Source organism: Cinclus cinclus, chromosome Z (genome assembly GCF_963662255.1).
Source record: "Cinclus cinclus chromosome Z, bCinCin1.1, whole genome shotgun sequence".
In the NCBI taxonomy this organism is placed as follows: Eukaryota; Metazoa; Chordata; class Aves; order Passeriformes; family Cinclidae; genus Cinclus; species Cinclus cinclus.
Genome location: NC_085084.1, coordinates 26,480,512 through 26,503,520, shown reverse-complemented (window position 1 = coordinate 26,503,520; position 23,009 = coordinate 26,480,512). Strand labels below are relative to the sequence as shown.

The 23,009-nt window shown below is 38.5% G+C and overlaps 1 protein-coding gene across 3 annotated transcripts in view; it reads left to right on the top strand.

The window, feature by feature from the left end:
* The window catches only part of FER (FER tyrosine kinase), a 162,685-nt gene extending 155,100 nt beyond the window's left edge, over positions 1–7,585 (top strand). For all 3 annotated transcript variants that reach the window (XM_062513104.1, XM_062513103.1, XM_062513105.1), the window contains exons 19-20: positions 3,642–3,764; positions 7,443–7,585. In XM_062513104.1, the coding sequence (XP_062369088.1) occupies positions 3,642–3,764; positions 7,443–7,585 (266 nt within the window). The remainder of the gene's footprint in view (positions 1–3,641; positions 3,765–7,442) is intronic.
* Positions 7,586–23,009: the final 15,424 nt, after the last annotated feature.

Sequence of the window (23,009 nt, the reverse complement as noted above, 5' to 3'; positions counted from 1 at the left end):
TGCAAAAAAAAAAAAAAATCTAAAGTACAGTAAAGAGCACCAGAGCCACAATATTTGAGTGTATATACATAGAATTATTTCCCCCCTGTTCAAATAAATGATGTTTAAAATAATTCTAGTATATCAGTCTGATTTATGTAAAAAGCAGTTTTGCCACTGAAAAATAATAGGGCAGCAACATCAGAATTGCTATTATGCAGCAATAGCAGAGTGCCTTGGTTATGTTGTTGACTCATTCTTGTAGACTGTCTCGTCAGTCATCTAAATTATGATCATTAGCAAGTTCTGCATATTTATGGCCCCTCATTGAAAACAGTAGAAGATGTTAATGTACTAAAACACTGTTGGATAACTCCTTGCATTGGTGAAAAATATAGTCTTTGTTTTGTTTTTGGGGTTTTTTTAACTGCAGTTCTTCTTTACCTGCATATTTGTGTATCACTGGGTTGTTATATTGAGGATAAAAAAACATTATTTATCACTGAGGGAAGTGGTCCACGTAACATTGGTAACAGTTCCAGAACAGAAACAGAAGCTGCTGCTCTTAGGGGTTTTTTTGCTTATATGAAACTAGAAAAATAAGTTCTAGGTAAAGTAGGCTGTGAAGAAGCAGCAGATTTAATAAATGATGGCATGTTTTCAATGTACTTCTCTAAACCAGTTCTTTAGTTGAGTACACAGAATAAAATATTTTTAAAGACTTCATTTGAAGTGCCTATAAATATTTCCTCCATCTCTTAAAGCCTTTTTTTGGAAATCATGCATTGGAAATCATAAGTTTGTGAATTGTGATTGACAGCAGAATGCTTCCTTTCATTAGCACTTTTGCAGCAGTTAACGACATACCACAGGAAAGCAGATCTTCCCTTTAAAAAGCTGGCAGTAAATTCAGTGGCAGTAATTGATCCTGTATTACCAAGTACTCTAAGAGGTGTTTGTGTTGCCAGCATTCACTGGTGAATGCTTTGCTTTCTTGGGTGTTTGATCCGCTAGAAAAAGGTGTTTTGTTTTTTTATTTTTGTTATTTTGGAAATGCGTACAGTGTTTTTGATGTGTTACGAAAACCTGTCCTTATAATCATATGTGGTCCTGTTGGCTACATTTGGCAGGAAACAGGCTCTTGTGGCAACACCTTCACTTTGTACTGCTGAATCTGTTTTTTTCTGCACAATACAGGAGGGGGTTGTTGACCAACATCTACTTATTTTGCTTCCTAAAGCACATACATATTCCAGCAGCTATAAGTAATTTTATGCAATGTTTGGGAAATATGTTCTTTGAAACATCTGTTAATATGTTCAGCAGTCAATATTCAACTTTCAAAATACCATGAAAGACTTTTTTGTGTTTTTGAAGGATAATTTTTTCCATTCCCTTGAAAGATGAGCAAAATTTAATGGATTATGTTTTATTGTTTTCCATTCTAATAATAAGAATGTAAGAATTGCATTGATTTGTGTAGGTAAGATTGGAGGTTTTTAAGATATCAAAATTAAATAAAACTAAATGTGCATGCAGTATTTCAAAACTAGTTGGTAATCACTGGCCAGGTCAGTCCTGAATATCAAGGTTCAAAGGTTGGAGGAAAATGAGGAATAGGGTCATTTGGCCATTACATGAATGCTGATGTGCTTAAGAAGCTACAAAAAAGTTCTTTTTTAATCCCTGCTAAAGTCACTGTGTATGACAAAGTAAGAGCTGTCACTGAAGTATGTTAAATAAAGAAAAAACACAAGTTGTGAAGACTAGAAATCAGATTAGGGCAAAAGGAGTGGTTAGGGCATTGTGTCAGAAGTCAGAAGCAAAATTCAGATGGCACTGGAGTTTTTGAGAAATGGAACCTTTGGTTCTGTGGGTGCTGTTCAGAGACATCCTGCACAATTATTGGGAGGTTAAACCCCCTCACTCCAAGTACCCTCCCTTTCCTCCTTCTTCCTCTCACTTTATACACTGTCTGTGATATCACAAGATTTGGAAAATCCCTCTGGTCAGTTTTGGGTCACCTGTCCTGCCTGTGTTCCCTCCCAAACTCCCAGGCACCCCCAGCCCTTTTCCCAGGGTGACAGTGTGAAAAGCAGGGAAGGCCTTGGCTTTGTGCAATCACTGCTCAACAACAACAACATCTCTGAAATATCAACCCTGTGTTCAGCACAAATCTGAAACACAGCCCTGTACCTGCCATTGTGAATGCAATTAATTCTACCCCATGAAAACCAGCAGAATGTTTAGGATAATTATGGGGTATTTTTGCTTCCTGATCTTTCAGAATTAAAACACGTTTAATATATATGTTTTCTCCCTACAATATTTTGAGTTATTTGTGATGTTAATAGTAACATGGAGAGGACTTGGGGATTTTTTCTAAACATCATTTTTCCCCTAAGATAGTGTAATAGCAGAAAATGTAATTAACTGTACAGAACTTGTACTTTCTTTAAAAAAAAGCAGCTGATCACCTGTCTTGTATCTGCTGAATGCTTTCAGTGAAAAATGCTAAATTACTGGATGCCCAGCTGCAGGGAGTTGATACACAGACAAGAAAACTAATCTTACTCCAAAGAGCATAGTGAATATCTGTAATTGCCAACGATGAGGCACACAAGCTAACAGCACAGCTGGAAGTGACATTTAGTCTAAGAGTAAACTGAATTTTCTGATGTCAGAACAGTAGTCACTGTCATCAACTGTCACTATAATTTACATGTATTTTCTTTTTTTTTCCTAGTCAGAAGTGGCTTAGTTTGGCTTGTTTGATGATTAGTGATAAACAAACAATACATTCAAAAGTGTTGTTTTTAAAGAATAAAGACACATAAATATTAAGTAATAGCATGAAACAAAGAAGAACAGTCATGAAAAAGTCATATTGAAAATGGATTTTTAAGGTAACGTTTTCACTGATTCTTCTGCAAAAGGCTAGGAGTTTTAATTTTTAAATGTGAATCTATCAGGGACAATAGAAATACCTGCTCCAAAATGTCTGTAATTCCACAAAAAGGCTTAGAATTCAATTATTTATCAGTTATCTATTTTGCAATCTCTGAAGCATACTTGGAGGCAATGGAACCAGCAGGCCTGATTTTTTTTTTTCTTAAACCAATTGGGTGCGTTAGCTTCACAGAATCCAGCCATACTTTGGTTTTCAGAGATCCATTTCTCAAAGCATGAGAACGAGGCCTTCTTCACACTTACAGTGTTGGTAGTAACTCCCCTAGAATAAACATTGACGTGCTGAAATGGAGAACTGGGAAAGGTAATTTTTTTAAGAATATTTAGAATTTAAAGCAATTGTAAATTAAGGGGGAAATCCTAACATTTTTCTGTCCTTTTATATTAAAGTAAAAATATTTTTGTACATTAAGAAGGATAGAAATTTTTAACTTGCATGACAGTCTAGTATGGTCTGTGTATCATAATAGAACGTAAGGTTAGCTTATGTTATTCCTTTAATATAATTTGCTCATTCTTTGAACTGTTGGAGACTTTGAAAACTATAGAATGTTTTATTAGTAGCTAGGGCTTTGTTTTGCCTGAGGCTTGCCAATGTAGCACTTCAGCTGTTACAGGAAATTTGGGCCATAATTATCTGAAATACCAGTTTCTCTGCATATTAAGTTGAAGGTTTGCTTTCCCTTTCTTAGGGAGATACACATCTGAGAGTGATGTATGGAGCTTTGGAATACTTTTGTGGGAGACTTTCAGTTTAGGAGTATGCCCGTACCCTGGAATGACCAACCAACAAGCACGAGAGCAAGTTGAAAAAGGTAATTGTTCATCGGAAGTGAAAGAAATGCTGGATAAATTGTAAGGATAAAGTACCCAAGAAGTAACATACAAGTTTTGTAGCAAGTTCAGCAAAAACAACATGAGGTTTTTTAAATTGCTGAATCTAGCTCTCTGGGGGGAGTAGTGTGGTATATATAGCCTTTTGAAAAAAAAAATGCAATACACTGACCAGTAACTTGGTTGGAAGACTTACAGCATGCTGACTTTCACTGTTGTGGAACTAACAGGTGAGATAGAAAGGAGAGATTTACTGCTGTGCAAAGCAGAAGCTTGAAGAGAATTAATTATCTAAGATTATGCTAATGCATGTATAAATATTCTAAACTGTCAGGAAAAAAAGTCTGTATCATTCCATCTTCTTTATTAAATCATTTCACAGAAAGATTTAGCAATTATGGTGCAAAATGGTAAGCTAGCTGAGCATTGCAAGCTACATTTCTCTTTTACAAAATAATCAAAAGATTTTTACTTAAAATAGCAAATACTTGTGAGCAGGATTTCAGGACTCTGATTTATTTTCATTGTCTTTAGTGGCATTTCATAACTGTTCCTTCTCTACATGGTACTACTGTATAATTTATAAACAGGTTCTAAGCTAGTAAAACTTAAAAATTATTTAAAACAAAACAAACTACAAACAGAAAAAACCACCTCTGTTTTGCTGATTTACACATAATGTCAGTGTTTGTTGTAGTTTTATAAGCACTGTAGGTGACAGTAAAGTTTCTCCATAAAGGTCAAATCAAATCCTAGAGCCCAAGCCACTCTTGTTTGAACTTACATGCATTCATCCAGCACCTACAGCAGATGGATACAGTATAAAAAAAGCAAAAATATTTCTCAGATTTACCTGTTTTAAGGGGTCAGTGTCATTGTGCTGTTCTTTGGAAAAAGAGATACAGAGACCTATGCAGTGAGTCTGGAGTCACAGAGCTGCATTTAGCTGTAGAGTCCAAGGCACATCACTCTGCCGTGCCTGTCATTTGCTCAGAGGTACATGTGGTAAACAATTTGTGGAATCACAGAGTTAAAGAATGGCTGAGGTGTGCAGGCACCTCTGAATGTCATCTGGCCCAACCACCCAGCTCAAGTGGGATGACATCCAGATGGCTTTTACATATGTCACTGAATGAAGATGCCACCACATCTCTGGGCAGCCTGTTCTCCGTCACCCTCACAGGGAACTAAGTGCTTCCTGATGCTCAGGAGGAATTTCCCATGTTTCACTGTGTGCTCACCATCTCTGTGTCCTGTCACTGGGCATGGAAAGAGCCTGGAGCCATCCTCTTTGCACACTCCCTGCGGTTATTGATATACATTGCTGAGATCCCCTGAGCTTTCTCCTCTCCAGGATGAGCTGCTCCAGCTCACTCAGCATTTACTCATAGGAGAGAAGGATGCTTCACTGCCTCCATCATCTTGGTGATCCTTCATGAGACTTTCTCCATAGTTCCCATGTCTGTCTTGTACTGGAAAGCCCAGAACTCTACCCAGCACTCCAGATGTGGCCTCAGCCAGAAGTGAACAGAGGTGATGATCTCCCTCAACCTGCTGTAACACTTTCTAGTGCAATGCAGTGTGACATCAGCATTCTTTGCTGAAAGAGCTCATGCTGGTGCTTGTTCAACCCTTGGTGTCCAGCAGGAGTCCCAGGGCCTTTTCTGACAAACTGCTTCCCAGCTGGGAATTCCCAGCCCGTGCTGGTGCCAGCGGTTGTTCCCAGCTGCAGGGCTCGATTCTTCCCATGCTGAACCGCTTGAGTTTCCTGTCAGTTCCTTCCTCCAGCCTGTCCAGGCCCTTCTGGATGGTACCAGACACCCTCTGGTGTATCAGCCACCACTCACTTGATGCCACCAGCAAGGGTGCGGCACCACTGTGTGACCATTGCTAAGGGGGCACCTGCCCCTCATCCACAGCATCCATGAAGGTGTCACACAGGATTGGATCCAGTACTGACCCTAGAACTCCACTCAGACTTTGTACCACTCATCACTCATCACCTCTCTTTAGGGCTCACTGTTCAAGCCTCAGTTTTCAGTCCACCTCCCTGTCTGGTCATCTAGCCTATAAATTCAAAGGTGTCCTTGTTAGAATTTTATAGTGAAATCCCCTCACGTACCAGGCCACTCATCTCATTGAAGAAGTTTCTCACACTGGTCAAGCATGACTTGCTCTTACTGAATCACTGCTTACTTTCTGCATGTTTACTCCTGATTATTTTCTTGTACTTCAGGTACCTGGGAATTGGTTACAGCATTAAATGCTCCATCACCTTCTGGGATCAAGGTGATGCTGACCAGCCTGCAGGTCCCTGGGTGCTCTGACTTGAAGATAGGAGTGACATTTGCTTTACTCCTGTCTTCAGGTACTTCTCCCAGTAGTCAAGTGATGCCTGAATGATTATTGGGAATGGTGTGGCAGGGACATCAGGCCATTCTCTCAGTACTCACAGGTGCATCAGCACTCCTGGACTTAACTAAGTCCAGTGTGATTATGGACCAGGTCCTTTTCCACCAAGGGTACATCTTCCTTGTTCCAGCCTTTCCCACTAATCTCTGGAGACTGGGATTCCTGAAGGCTGGTCTTGCTAGTAGAAGCTGAGACGAAGAAAGTGTTCAGTACTTCAGCCATGTCCCTGACCTGAGTGTTGCTGAGTTGCCCAGTGCCTCATTCAGCAGCAGGCACATACTTTTTCAAGCCTTCCTTTTATCCCCTGCATAGTTAGAGAAGCCCTGCTTGCTGTCTTTGACACCCCTGGCCAGGTTCAATCCATTCTGGGCTTTTTCTTTAACTTCATCCCTGGAGGCTCAGTGTTTTGGTATTCCTCCCATTACCTTATTTTCAGTTTGATCTTGTCCAGGAGCTCCTTGCTCATACATACAGTCCTCCTGGCATTTTTCCCCACTTCCTGCTCATCGGGAAATTGCCTTCACTGCTGTGAGTACAACTCTGTGGTCCAGGGTAATGATGATATGCCTGAATAGCCACTTACTTGTGACTTTTGAATGATTAGCTGCTTAATTTACTTAAAGGATTGTCCATTCTCCTGCTCATTGCCAAGTCAGAGAGCTCCTTTGGCTGATGGCAGCAGAGAGGTGTAGAAGCCACTGCCTATCTAAGCAAACCAGAAAAGAAAGAGAGTTGAGATAAGATGGAAAGATACAAAAGTTAAGAAAACAGAGGGAGGAAAAATTAGTTACTAAAGTGCAAATGGGGAGGGACTTCCTTAAGGAGCCAAAAGAGGGAAGAAATGTGAGAATAAAAGTCGATACATCTTCAAAAAGAGCAAGGAAATTTACTCCCATCTTAATTTTTATTGACAATTTCCTCACTACAGGGAAGTAAGGAAATACAACTGAAAACCAGAAGGTAGCTACTTCCTAAAATACAGGAAATAAATCTGCAAGTTGCTGCTATCATGGATGAGCAGCAAACTGACAGTTCAGCACACCCAACTTAAATGTCATTGGTACCCAAGCTTTAATTAGTTTCATAATTATCTCTCATGTATAGGTTATGTACTGAAGATGTTCCTCATATTGCCTTGAAGGTCTTTTCAAATGAAATGATCTTGAACTTTTCTCTTACCTTTTTAGATTTGTCAATATGCATCAGTTTTCAGTACTAAAATTTTCCCCTCTTTTTCTGTGTATCAGGCTACCGAATGTCTGTACCACAAAAATGTCCAGAAGAAATATATAAAATAATGCAGAGATGCTGGGACTACAAGCCTGAAAACCGGCCAAAATTCAGTGAGATTCAGAAAGAGTTGTCTTCAATCAAAAAGAAAGTGACATAGGGATAAAGAAGTGCCAAACTCAATGTCTGGGACTTTATTTTCTAGTGAAGTAATGTTTTCCTCAAACACTATGGATTTATACAGCATTATTTGCAATATTCTTCTAGGATTACATTGAAATTAATTTGTGTTCCATCTTTAATGGTGTCTACACCTGCATTAAAGATTTATACTGCGAAATGCTATGTATCCAGTCACAGTAGTACTGTAACTTAGGTTACATGTACTTAGGAAAGCACATACTATAAATTTAAGGGACTGTGGGTTCTATCTGTTTTACAGCAAAATAACTGCTGTAAAACAGTTAGAGGTATTCTACTTTAAGCTGTGCTCTCACTCTGCTATCCCTGTCCTGTATGTCAGCATATTAATGTGGGGATTTTCATACATGTTGGCCTTAAAACTGAGGACAGTTTTGACAAGTATTTCTACTAGAAGGTTTTTTTAAAAAAATCCTTTCTGCATCTGATATATTTAGGTGATACTTTGTTTTAAGCATGAAGCTTGGTTAGATTCTGGATGCAAACATGCTTACTGAATGGAAAAATCCAGATTTTTTTTGGCAGTTGAATTACTTGCGCATTTTTTACCATACAGTAGACATACTTCTGACTTTTTATGTGATCTCCTTAAATCATGTCCTTTTTGTCCTTCAATGCCATCAGAATTCAGTAATATGTTTCTTTTATGGTGACCTATGTTTATTTTAGAAAAAAAAAAGACCTATATAAAGTCTTGACTGCATATGCTAAGAAATACTGCAAACTATCTGCCTTCCAAAAAATATGTGACAGCAGTAGGCCAAGAAAAAGAGGCTTATTAATGATAACAGCAGATAACAAATATCATTGATCACAGAGATAAATAATATGTTGCTGGGTTTGCTTTTGACCCTGATGTTTTTCCTTAACTTTGTAAAAATTCTCAGAATGCAGCTGGAGCATGCAAAAGTTTATTCTGAGCAGAAGAACATTTCATGCATAGTGTCCAAAGGAAAATACTACTTCTGTATGGCATGAGGAAGTTGTTCAAACAACCAGAAGGAAAGAAGTGTGTTTAAAGCCTCTGACAGGGAACAGCAGAGTAGAAATACTAACCTTCTATTTTTTTTCTACATTATTGCAATCAAATATCAAAAGACTGGGGATAAACAAGGTTTAAATGCACCAAGAATATAAACCTTGTGTTTGTATATATATACATATAAATATATATTAAAAAAGCCAGAAAGAATAAAAACTTACTAGATAGGAGAGGGAGGAAGTGCACCATTTATTACTTTGAGTCCTCTTTGCAGCTGGAATTGTTTTCTAGGACTCTGCATAGAAATAGGAACAAGTTATCATATCTCTGTTTGAGTTCCAGCATTAAGGTGCTTAAAACATTTCTAGGAATTTACTAAAATGTTCAGATCAAGGGATACCAGTTGCTGCTAATGCAAGTAAGAAACAGGGATTGTAAGTAACACAACTTCTGGAATGTTAATTAGCCTTATATTTTAGCGTTACAGTGCGATTGAGATGTAGTGAAGTCAGTGGCTGCATTACATTTTTATTTCTGTTAGGGTGGCTTTTCTATTGTCCACATCATCTTTTGCTCTCTAAAGTATATTTACAGTAGTGCTGAGTGGTGGTTTAGGGCTATGTGTGACCAAAGTATGTGTAGTCTAGAAGAATTTGTCTACGACATAGGAATTAGTGTCCAACTACAACAGTGAATAGTTGTGTGGGAGCATGTTGCCTGCATTTGAGGTGGTACTATCAGTATCCAGCTGTAAGGAGAGTGCTTTTTGCATTTTGTTAAGTGATTTTCTTTTTGGAGATAAGGAAGCAAATATATATACACATACCCATGAAAGTGTAGTGCTTGGAAAACTTGGTGGCATAAATTAAAACTTCATTGTAAGTGTACTGGATATATTTACTTAGTTCTGTACTTCAAGTAGCCCAGCGATATTTTTCAAGAGCAATAGGAAATGTTCTTGTGTAGTTTGTATGCTTCTCAGTAGTACACAGAGTCTGTGCCTTAATTTGTTAGTATGCTAATCCAAGTGTACTAAGATTTAAGAAATGTTTCACAATTATTCGGGAAAATCCAAGATTCATTCAACTGCATTTGCTTATATATGCGTCCCTGAAGTCTGCAAGTAAGGATAACAGTGTCAGCATTCTTTGCCATATGCCCTCTTGACAGCAAGAAATACTGCTATATTCAGATAAAATAAAACACTGTTTCATTTGTCATAAATTAACCAGTCACCATCCTGACTCTCTTAGAAGGATAACAATAGTACTAACATTTTATTCTCAAATAGTTTACCTCCATACATACATATTGCACTTCTGTTTAAATTTAAAGTTTTTTTAAAACAGGGGATTTCTACAGCATTAGAAAAATTTGTTGCTATTACTGAAGTAGGTACCAGTTCAGTTCAAAACTGGTGATACTTTGGGAGAATACCAGAATGGCTTTATAGGTAAAGAATAAATTTCAACACAGGTACATGTCTTTTCAATTATTTAAACTTTTTGTACCATTAATTTAACAGTTTGTGGCAGAATTTGTTCATCATGTCTGACTTGTAATTGTTGAAACTATTCCATTTAGGAAGTGGAATCCATACCTATAGATGCTGCAGGCTTCTCATAGAAGCATTCACAACCAAACTGGCCATGCCATGAAATTATGGCACTAAAGAAGCAAAGCTGCAGTATCTTCTGTCCATGGCCTTTTGGTGACTTAATCTTGTCAGGTTAATCTTACCAGGTTAGACAGATCCTGGTCATTTGGCTCATGTACTGTGTTTATCATAGAGAACTTGCAAAGAAGTTAAGCTTAGGTCTCTTTTGCAAACATGGATTTCAGGTTAGGTTGTTACACTGGCACTATCACAACCAGAGGGACCCTGAGGGAATCCTGAACTATTTTACATTGTTAAATGTAGGAAACTCTGAATACTGTTATCCTCAGCTTGTAACATGACAGGGAATTAAACAGATTATCTCTTATTTTCATATTTTTCCTAGGACTTGCATTCATTATTTTAAGAAAATTCCTTTGACAGCAAAACATGCATCCTTAATTTGTTAATAGTGGAAAATAAGCACCTATTAACTTCCAAGTCCAGTCATCAATGAAACCATAAGGTTTTCTAAGCTTCTTTATTTTATGAAAAGTAAAATGGTGAAAAGTATCTTGTCTGGAAACAAACCTTGCTTCAGCAAAGGGTGATGTTGTAGATTTAGCATCCCATGAAGGCGTTGTATTTGAAATGTGCATTTTCATCAGTTTCTGTGAAAACCAATGAAGTAGCTTTTCATTCATCAGCTACGGTTATATTGCATTTCTTCTTAATAAAAATATGCCATTTTGCAGAATTGCCTAAAACGTTTTTGGAAATTGCTATTGGGAAATGCAACACCAGAATGCCAGTTGTCACTGAGAAGTGAGAACTGCAGCTGGTAATGCCCATTCTTACTGACAGGAAAAAGAAAACGGGTTAAGGAAATATTGCTTATTCATACTTACGTGTCTTTTCATTCGTGTCTTTGACCACCTGTTATGCTTTACTTAAATCCTACAAGCACAAAAATTAAGATTGACTATGAAGTTGCCCGTTTTTTATCTCTTTATAAGTATTTTGTTATCCTTTTTGTACCCATTGTAAAGGTAATAAAGAAAACAAAAAAGAAAAAAACACCCACAGTTTTCTGAGGTTACAGTGTAACCAAATGTCAGAAGCATTTACAAATGTCTCTCCTCCAGTTTCCTCGGATGTGCTGCTGCACAAATCTAAATAGTGGTTAAATACTAGCCCTGTTTCCAGTATTCTTGCAGTCATATCTTGTAAATGTCAGTGCTACTCACAGACTTGAGGGACTGCAATATTTGAAGACCTAAGCTAGTGTGTAAGTAGTGTCATCAAACATGGTATTCAGCAGTTCTTAAAATAATTGATTGTCACAAATCATAACTAATTATAAAGATTAAATATAGAGAAACTAGCTAAGAGAGTCCACTTTCTGTAACAGCTGTCCTGTTTGTAGGCACTAGAAATAATTGTTTGTGCTAGTGCACTTGGATCCTAACATTTTTATGGCTAAGCATAAAATAGCTTGCTATTTTTTCCCCTAAAGCACAAAAGGATTTCAGATATTGCTGGAAGCTTATTTCCTGGGCAAGTCAGGGAAGAATACCCCTGCTACCAATGAAGTAGTGAGTTTTTTATTTCTTAGAATGGTTTTCATGCAGTCCTTCACTTCCAGTAATACAGGACCTCAGTTAGTAATTAGAAGGCACATGGCAAGTAAAGGGCAAGTCCATTACTCCTGAAGTTCCAAACAACCATGAGTTTTTAAGAGGTCTGGTCAATTTGAAATATCAGCTCTATTAATTTTTTTTTCTTCCAGTCTCATTCTGCAGATTTGGTGAAAAACAAAACAAACAAAAAAACAGTCCTTAATCATCAGCAAAAACTTACTAGGAATGTGAATCAACCTCTGGAGCCTATCAAGTTTTTCTTAAGAGTAACTATTCCCTAGGATAGCTTCCCATTGTAAGCAAATCAAGTTTAAAGGTGGAAAGCTCCAAGTTGAAATGGAAGAATCCTTTCATTTGTCACATTATGAACAGTCAAGTTCTATTATCAAGTTCTACTATTTCTTTTCTCAGAGTGGTACTGAATTGTGATCTACATGCATTGCAGAATTGCCTATTAGTGTTTTATCCAACTTTATTTTGCTGAGACCTGCAGTTTCAAGGAAGGGAAGATTCTCTCATTGAAAATTCCAGCAAGATCTGCCCAGTATCTTCACATTCAGTTATCAGAGTCATTGTATTTATTATAATCAGTGCCACACAGAACAGGAGCTGGAAGCCCCTTGTCCTTAAACTGTCACAGTTTCAACGCTAGAAACCAACTTGATTTTGCTTCTCTGTCAAATAAGTAAAGAAATGTCTGTTTTTCAGCCTTACTACTACTCTGTATTATAAACAGGAAGATTCGGAGATGTATCTAATTTCTCTCCCAGGGAATGCTATCACCACCAACAACCCTAAGTTACCATTATGTCCCCTTCTCTTTGATGTAAAATTTCAGCTGGAATATTTGACCAGGTATAGAACTTGGGTGTTAACTCAGAGTTGTTTCATTTTCAGACAGTTGTATATTATTAGGTGTTTCAGGGCACATTTGCTCAGACATGTAGGCAGGACTTAGATTAGAATTTTCAGATGGTTTATTTGAGGGCGGGGGGGTGTGAGATAAAAGACTAATTAGGTCACTAGCTACAAGTGTTGTTTTGCAGGTGTAGCTATGGAAGGGTAGTTCATTTAGAGATCTCAGATCCATATGCCTTCTCCAAATGAAAAACTATTAATTAGGCATACTTTCAAAAAACGGATGAATAAAAAACCTAAAATACAGTTGACTGAGGTCATAAATTGAAAACATTGAAGAGCCATGAACTAGATTTTTTCTTTTTTCTGTCTCCCAGACTGGGAGTTAATTGATTTATTGTTTATAGATAGATACAGCCTCTGAACCAGTATGGTAACCTAGGATTCATACTAAACAGGGAACACTTAGAAAAATCCTGATTTGGTACTATTTGGAACTGTCACCTAGTTTTAGAAAAACAAATGTTTATAGATAAGTACTTAAGTTTTGTGAATACAGTAAGTGAGCCACTCATTAAAATTCTTCATCAATATAAGGCAATTAGGCTTTTTAAAATAAGATCAGATCAGTGATTCCCTCTGCATTACAGATGTTGAAAGTATGAGCCAGAATTTTCCATTACTAAAAAAAAAGATGCTTAGTACTCTCTTCAGTCAGCTCAGTCCTTATCAACATACGAAGAATTCCATTATTGTTACATGCAAGTAAAAATGCAGAGTTCTTGGATTATATGTAAACAATTGACTGAGCTGTTGCCTCATCTCTCAAATAATCTTCCTGCTCTTTAAAGAGGGCTGCAGAAATCTTATACTTCCAGATGATGTAATAATCTGTACTGTTGCATCTCCCAAATATTTCTTAATTCTGAAGGCTCCATGTACCACAGAGGCCACCCTTTCATTTATCAAAAGAAGTTATTCTAGTGACAGAGAAGTCCAGATACACTCCTGCTTTTGTTTAATTCAGCATTACTGTGGTGATGTTGTACTTTGATATCTAGGGCAATGTGTTTGAATGAAAATGGAAGTAACCATGAATCAAGGTGAAGCACATTGTTCAAATGACATTTTTAATGAAATTGCAAACTATAGCTGTATCATGATTTGTCCACATCATAAAATACATCAGAGGAACAACATTCATGGCTGTCTGATTTACAATACAGAGCATCCTGCTCCACATAGGCAGAATTATAAAGCTAAATATGCTCCTTGACATTTTGCTGTCATTGTCAACAGCAATTACTTAATTCCATGTAAGCCTTGTTGTGAACCTCCTTCTTCTTAACAGAACTTTTCAGGTAGTGTTCATTTTCATCATTTTGCTTTCAGAAATTCAAACTCAATATGTCAGACAACATTTATTTACACTGATAATTATACACCCCCACTCACTATGAAGTGCTTGAGAACTCCAATTCCAGAAGATAACCATTATTGTTATGTACAGCTAACTGATCTTGCACTGGGTCTCAATTGAAACATCTGTTAACATCTGATTCCAGTGTTAATTGAACCATTACTTGTAAATCACAAGTTAATTTGTTTTTCCACCAAACTTCCCACTTAATTTTCACTCAAATGCTGAGAACATGTAATAGGAAAAAAGCCTGTGATACAGGTTCATCACACAGGACACAAAAGGCAGGCAGACTCCTACAGAGAAATACTGAGGAGTGAAAGCCAACATTAAACACCTGCCTTGTACCTTCTGTTAAAGGACTTTCGTGGGGGAAACTTGTGCTGGGGTTGTAGAACTGCTGATTTTAAAATTGCATGTGTTGCTTTTCCTTTGTGTAACTGTTGGCAGCTGGAGACAGAGCAGGGGTGTTAGGGAAGGAGGGAAATTCGCACCACTGGCCATCAGAAGCCAGACTTTTGTTACCAGTAGCCTTGAATGGGCACAAATGCCATTTGCCGATGTCTTTAGGTATCTGTTCAGTTCTCAATTTTGTGCCAAAATATGCACCAGCAATATCAGGTAAAGCACCTTTATGCTCTTTGTTGTTTAAAAATAATATATTTGTGAAACAGATAGATAATACGTAACACTGGAAATGGGTCCTTCTTCCCTTAAGTACATGTAAAATAAAATAAAAATAATAAAAAAAGAAACAACATTTGTGAGTTTATCTGGCTTTTAATCAAGTCTGAAAATGATAACTATGTTATACAATTGCCAGTTGTCGGTCCTTTATAATTTTAAATAGATCTGCATTTTTACTTTATTTATTTGCCAATTTTTTATATACTTTGAAGTTACACTTTAGAACTCAAGCTAACATTTTATTTTCCTAGGCTGTTATATAACAGATTTTCAGTATTCTTGTAAACTGCAAACCTTTTTTGCATAGTCCTTTGTCTTCTCCTTTGGACCAGTTACCACTAATGAATCTGCAGTTCCCTTTTTACTGTACTCTTCCAATAAATGTAAAATATTTGTATCAAGCTGTCTCATTTTATTTGATATTTACAAGTTGTGTTTCTTCATTTGCTTCTGTAATCAAGTGGAAGACCAACTCCAGTAACATTGCTTTTGGGAATAAACACAATTCAAAATACTCTGTTTCACACAGCAAGGGGAGACCCACCTATGGTTTTTTGTTGTTTTGTTTTGGGAATTGTTTTGTTTTGTTTTGTTTTTTGTTTCAGTTTGGTTTGGTTTGTCTGGGGGTTTTTTGTTTTTTTTTTTTTGTTTCTTTGTTTTTTGTTTGTTTGTTTTAATTTCTGGAGATAATATCTGTATGGTCCTCACTCACAGTTTTGCATTACTTCTGTGTTCACCTTTTGCATATCAGAAGTTATTGAAGCTAAGAGTAACTTAGAGGACAGAAGGGAAAGGAGATGTTGAAACAGGCTGAGAACTTTGTTAAGAGAACATTATTATGCTTTAAAAATGTAAGCTGATGTTTTGAGATTCTACGGGTAACATAAAGTATGAATACCCCTATTTGAAGGACTTCTTCCACTACATAATGCTCCCTGCAGATGCACCTTATTTGAAGATCCAAAACCAGGAAGAAAGATGGGATTTTGGGTCCCTGCACCTTACATGGTATTGTTAAGGAGTCTGCACACTGGCACAGCACTGTGATTTGTAAGATTTAGTGCCTGACTGAAGAAGGAGTTTATAGCACATAAGGCAATTTACAGGTCCGGTTCCTAAGGGACTGACATACCTGGGGTTTGTGTTGATTCTTTTCTCATAGAATATGGTTGTTCCCTTTTCCAAACTCTTCAAGGCATTTTTCCCCACCATTTCCCAGCAATGATAAATGGATGAGGTGTAAGTCCGAAGCTCGTCCCCTGAATTTCCCAAGTCTGTGTTGGAACAGAAGAGATCACAGCATGGGGTTGCACACAGGTCTGGTACAATTCTGCTGAGACTAATTTATTAGCAGGATAATTTTAGAAAAAATTACTGCAGCTAAACCTATTCCACTCAGTGAGGCCTGGCCTCCAAATAATAGAAATACATTGTTTGAAAACCTCTGACTGCCAAACACTGAGCAGCACAGGGTCATCAGATTTCTTCATCTGAAGTGTGACAGCAGTAAAATAGGAATGAGGCCAAAGAAAGGAGCCTTGAAGATCAGGGCCTTTGAACACTCCTACATTTGCTACAGTTTAGAAGTACAGTTTAAAGACTTGCTATTGAAAAGATGAAAAAGATAATTTGGACTTCTCACAAGATGCCAAAGCACACTGATGCACAAGGATCACTTTAAACAGCAGATCACAGCATTTCCATATTCTTGAGATGCCAAATTTAGCTATGCAGGCACATCTTATCCTAACAAACCTCATGGCCTGCATAAGAAAATGCTCCAAGGTAGATGCTCCCCAATTCCCACGTGACTATAACACCTCCTTTTGTATTTCAGCTCAAGTTCTTCACTTGGGAATTTTTATGCCTTGCTGACTTGTGAGCCCTAATCTTGTAGGTACTGTACAGCTGAAAAAAACTCCACGCAGAAGAAATTTGTCACAGAAGTTTTGATCCTAGATAACAGTGCTTTTTTGGAGTCCTTTTTCTAGACAACCAGAATTTTCATGTCAAAGCTGGATCAGTTCTTTTACTCCCTTATAGATCCAAACATTGTGTATGCAAAGATGTTTTGATACTTAGGTAAAAATCCTCTCTTGAGGTTTGGCAGAAATACCATTTTTGTTAAATGAGGGGAGATTAATCTTGCTCAGAGACACAGAACAGGCTCCTGTCTGAGGAGTCCAAGCAGAAGAGTGTGTCTGCCTTCAGCCTGGTGGTGTGGGGAATTTGTGGAAAAATAGAGAGGGAGAGAGTTGTTTTGGGGTGTTTTTTTATTTTTCAGCATAGTCGATTTAGAGGCACACTGGGTCTCCTGACTTCCATAAATGTTCTCCTGGATCCTGATGTTTCCACCAACTCCACACTCTGGAAGTTTAACTTGCCAAGGACCACAGAGGGATCAAAAGCCAAGTATTACCATATTTAAGATTTTTGGTAGATCTATCCCCTAAAAACAGGTCTGAGGAAATCTGCAATAATATGCACTTGCTCAGTGTGGAGCACAAGGACCATTACAGATCACTGAGTATGAACTTTCACCAGTGCCAGAATTTTATAATATGCTTCTTATAGGAAAACAGTTTTAAGGATTGTTTCCAGCATACTCTGCAGCTAGTGTTCAGTTCTCCTTGAACTCTTGTTCCAGTCATTAAAAAAGTGTAAAAATACAGGAACCTCACCGATATGGTCTGGATTATAGCTGTACACTTTACACCTCAAGGGGCATGATAACCACAGAAAATACACAAGTCAATGACACATGCACACACCACTAACACTGCAACACACAGAGTTCTTTGTTGCAATTTAATCAGTATTCATCTCCTCCTTCATCATCCTCCATTCCTTGCAGGTGTTCTACACTAAAAGCACTGCTACTAAACAGCATGCAGAAGTACATCAGGACTACAGAAATAGCTCTGTCTTGAGAACACAGAATAATGAGACACTGTGCTCTATTTTTCTAATAACTAAGCTCCCATAGCTTCCAATAACCTAATCTGCTGCAAAAAGAAGTCGGGGGAGAATAAAATCAAGCTACTAGCTAGCTTAGAATGTACAAAAGAATCCTTAAAGGAACAGGCTGGCATTTGACCATGCTGTAATGGAAAGAAGCATGTATCTTCAAGAGACATTTCCAACTCATGATGGATTAATTCTCTGACAGCTGAAAGAAAAAGGTGATTGCATTAGCAACACCTGGAGTATATTGAAATATTTGTCTGCTTTCTATCTTAAAAGCTTGCACTGCCAAGTGCAACTCACTAAAGAGAAAGTACAGAGAAGGGTTAGTAGGATAATCCTGTTGCTAAAATTTAGTCTGCAGTCAGTAGCTATGAAAGCCCATCCTGTCAATATTAAGACATGGAAGTCAAAGCCCCTATAAAGTCAGACAAATATATACTAAGCCCTGACCCCAAGGGTCCTAAAGACCTTCACTCAACTAAACCAACAGCCCTGTGCATTCAAAAATCTGGTGTTCATTACAGTATGGTAATCATCTGGTATCATTTACACAGATACCTTGACTTTCTTTCCCCAAGACTTCAGGTGGACTGGACTCAGGGGCTTTGTCAAGCTCTGTCAAGCTTAGGATGTTCTGGTTTTTTTGGTGGGAGTTTTTGTTGTTGGTGGTGTTGTTGATGCTTTGTGGGGTTTTATTTTGGTGGGTGTTTTGGTTTTTGTTGTATTCTTTTGGTTTTTCTTTTTTTGGTTTGTTTTGGTTTAATTTGGTTTGGGTTTTTTTTTTGGTTTTTTTTTTTTGGGAGGGGGTGTTGTTTGGTTTTTTTTGTTTTTATTGTTGTTGTTGTTGTTTTAAATACAGCAACAATATTTAAGCAAGAAATCTATGGGAAAATACTCCTCCCAATTCCTTGTGCATCCCCCAGCCTGATCACTGTTGGGGTGGTGTAAAAGGCAGGAAAGGCCTTGACTTAGTGCAAACCCTGCTCTGCAATAAAACTAAAACCTCCTTGTGTTATCAACACTGTTTCCACCACAAATACAAAACACAGCTACTGTGAAGAAAAATGTTTCTATCCTAGCCAAAACCAGCACAAGAGAGCACACAGAGAAATTTTAGGTCTGAGGGAATGCTTGTGCATCTCCTTAGGGTGCAGCTCACAGCAGCAGTCACATTTCACACCCTGACCCCACAAGTCTGAAACTGTCTTGTGAAAGAGATGCAGATGTGCTGGTTGGAAGAAGCACAGGGCCAGGGCTGTTCCTCAGACAGGGGTGGAGGGATAAAATAAAATAAGAAATGTAAGCACCCTGTAGGTGTTTACATCAGTCACTGGACTACCTCCTCCAGCCCCATGAAGCCTGTATTTTCACAACAGGGAGAGCAGAGAGAAAAGCCCTTGCCCCGCAGTTGTGACCTTGGCTTTTAGGGCTGCTGGGAAGGCCTTGGAACAAAGGAAATTGCCTCCCCACAGCCCCAGTTCCAGCTCTGGCTAGTGAACTGGGGAAAGATCCATTTTGGGGCTCACAGACATGCTTAATCCAGAAATGTGTGGGAGACACTTGGCTAAGCGTGGAGGTGACACCAGATCCTGCCCCCAAAGGGTTCAATCTGCCCCTTCAGAACTGCTGTCTATGTCAACAGCTGTCCTTGACTTAGCAGCTCCAACATCCTGCATCCTTCCACAGGCCTGTCCCTCCTCTGAGCTGAAAATTTCACCTAAAGCAGTTAATGAAAGCCAAGGACTATAGATGACTTTAAAAAGCATAAACTACATGCCAGAACTGTCACTCAGGGATTATTAGGTTTATAGCTATAACTCCTCTAATTACAAAATCAATGTGAAATACAAGGTGTAAGTGAATTTAAAGCTAGAACATGGGAAAACCCATGCAGCCTTCCAATTTTTCTGCAGTTTCTTCATGATCCACTTGTAAGCAGTATCTGCTTTACGTTCAGATGTTCACCTACATTGGTATAGAGGAGCTTTTATTAGGGGAAGGGTGAATAGTTCATTAGGGATAAGTTTCAGGAAAACAAATTGTGCCAGCAAATTGCAGAAAAGTCAAAGTTCAGGTAGTTTCATGCCCAGCTGTTTAATATATAGAGTGAACACTAAATTTCTAGATCTTTTCATACAGTGTTATCATCACCAATGCTCCTTCCTCTCTCTGTTTTACTCTTCACAGAGGTCATGGTAAAGTCAGATTAAAGCAATAGAATTGAAGAGTCCATATGCTATTATTTGAACCACACACCTGTTTATTACAGAAGAAGAATTTCAAAGCAGATAAATTCTTACCTTTTTTTAGAATAAAAGCAGCCTTCAATTCCCAAGACATCTTGGGGTGCTCCTGCTGTGAGGTTAAGGGCAGTTTTTATGCCAGAAACACATTCTCCAGAAACTTTGTGAGGCAAGCAAAATCTGACAAATGTCAAAAATCAGAACATAGCCTATCTTTTAGTTTTATTCTTGATTATAACAAGGTATTCTAATATTCTTCAGCCACAGGGATATCAAAGACTTTGGTGGCAATGGACAGAATTTAGCTGCTCCCTAGAGATGGCTTTAGAGAATGCATAATCAATTTTATAAATGAGTAGCTGGCCTGAACAGCAAGGTGCACTATGCAATTCACCAAAATGAATAATGAATTGCATATACTCTGCATTAAGTAGATTTGCTTTCCTCTTAGAAACTGATATGACTAAGTCTTGTTTGTTTCACTTGTTGAAAGATAAACTAATGCCTGGGTCTTGCATAGCATACCCAGCTTTTTTATGTGGTAGCCTTGGCCGGCACCAGCAGCATGTGCTGAGAGGAGGCTCCCAGACATGGGCCATGGTCAGCAGCTCATGAATGTCAGTCTGCCCAGACCCTGTGGATCCTTCACTGGAGACAGCTATCAGTAAGCCTGAGGCTCCAGCCTTGAACATTACCTTTTGCTGGCCCAACAAACTGATAATCTTAGCTAAATGGCAAGTATTTATTTTTTGTATCGAACAAAAATATTTCATTGCAGAAGCAGAAAAACAATTTCCAATGCCACATCTATTTCTTTCGAACTTAGTGATCTCTGTGATCCAAGACAAAAGTTTGCTCAGGCCCAAGGGCATTTGGTTGACTTTCCACTGGCATTTAAGTCTATAATGTGATTTCTCGGGTCTCTGTGTGGAAATGATTTGTGACTCTTATATTCCCATTGGGAATAACCCACCCATTACAGAGCCTCCAGCAAAAGCTGCACCATGACACATTATTTGAAGTCAGATAGGCTGCTGTAATGCTTCAAATGGGCAAGCATGACAGGCCTGTGCTCCTCACAAGGCATAGAAAACAAGCAGGAGGGAAAGCAAGAGAATGTGGAAAGTAAGAAACAGAGCATCCACCATCTTTACAGGGGCACATTCATACTCAGATGTATTTTTTTTTCTGACAAGACAGTCTCTGAATAAATCTGACTTCAGCTGCCCTACTCTAGCTCCTAGGAAATGTTGTCCTTTCAAAACCAAGCCCTTCCTGAGACTCCTAGGTGTGCCTGATGAGATTTCACTGGCATTTACATTTTAATTTCTTATTGCCAGATGTACTTGTAAGACAGCAAGAAGGGAACAAGACTGTTGTCACTGCTAAGAGCTGGCTCCAAGACATCTGTGGGTTGTTTTTTCTGATCGTGTTGGTGTTTTAAGAGAGTCATGGCAAGAGTGATGGAAGCTGTGCAGACTATACTCAGCAACAACATAAACCAGAAGAAAAAGCACACCTGTGGGAGCACATAGAAATAGTGCTAGGCTTCATGCTCCATGTGTACTGCAGGAATTCAGCATACAGCACCTGGCCCTGTGACATCGCTGTGGGCCTGCTCCATCCCTGCACTTTTTAATGGCTTGAGCCAAGCACCAATAATTCTGCACAGGTTTTAACACTTAACTATTTCTTTGGACACTTCAAGCTTATGATGCTAGAGAGATACAAAATTAAATGTAGCATCCATTTGTCCTATTGCATCATGTGGAAATTTCCTTCTTTTCACTACATGGGATAAACTCAGTCAGGACTTGAAGCATCACACCTTTATATGAACTGAAGAAGACCACACAGAGACCTTGGCACCTTAAGTTCTCTTTCCAACACTAAGGCCAAGGATGGAAGCACTGTGTGGAATAACACACCACTGTGTGTTCTCCCAGCACTTGAGCAACTATCCAGGACTGTGATTAAGGCTCCTGGCTGTTGCCAAAAGCTGTCAAGGCTCTGCTGGGAAACAGCTTTATGCTACTGACACACCAACAGCTGCAGTCCCAAGCAGGGACAGCAGCTATTCTAGTGGAAGATCCTAAACTGACAACAACTTCTGCTGGCAGCCATCTCAGATGGCCAGGCCAGGCACGGATAAAAGAGACCTTCTTTTTTAGCTCTGAGTATCCCTCCTCTTCCTCTTGCTGTTCTAGGTGTGAGGTCAAGGAGCAGGGATCCAAACGTGGGTTTTGGCAGCTGCTCCTCTCAGAAGGCACCTTCTGAACATCCAAGACAATGCTTGGATCTTGTTTGTTTTGTTGTAGTAAGAGCAGCCAGGTAGCTCCTCTACTTCTGCATTCTGTTTCTTGAGTATTCAACTGTGCTTTTCTTCTGCTCTCAGATCAACTACTGATTTCTTTTTAACATTAAGAATTCACAAAAATGTCATGAAGTGCGTTCTTTCTAAATTTCTAAACAAGTTCATTTATGTGACTACTAAGTAATTAGTCTTAAAATACATTTTAAAAGCAGCAGTAGACAAGAACTAATCTGTTGCTATATCTTGAAGATATTTCTTCATGTGGGAAGCTTTCTTTGCCTCAAAAATACTACCACAGCCTCACTAGGAATAAGCTTGCTCTTTCTGTGTTTCTGTCTTATTTCTGGAGAAGTGCTTCATAATCTAGGATTGAGGAGGACATTATAGTACTTCAGTGGCACTGAAACTCCACATGCAGCAAGCAGACATATCTGCACCCTCCCTTTCAACAGCAAGGCTGCTTTCCCAAAGGAGCCCAACTTGTGTGTCAGAAAATGCATTTCTGAGTCTTCTTTTGCTGCTGTTTTCTAGAATAAACAGCACACTGCAGCATGCCAAGTGGAAAAATGACAGGAGGCTGATGTGTTGTGTGCCATTTGGATCATATCATGTCACAGAGACCTGGCTGTGGCAGCACTGCCAAAGGGAATGGCTCTCCAGAAAACCTGAGACTTT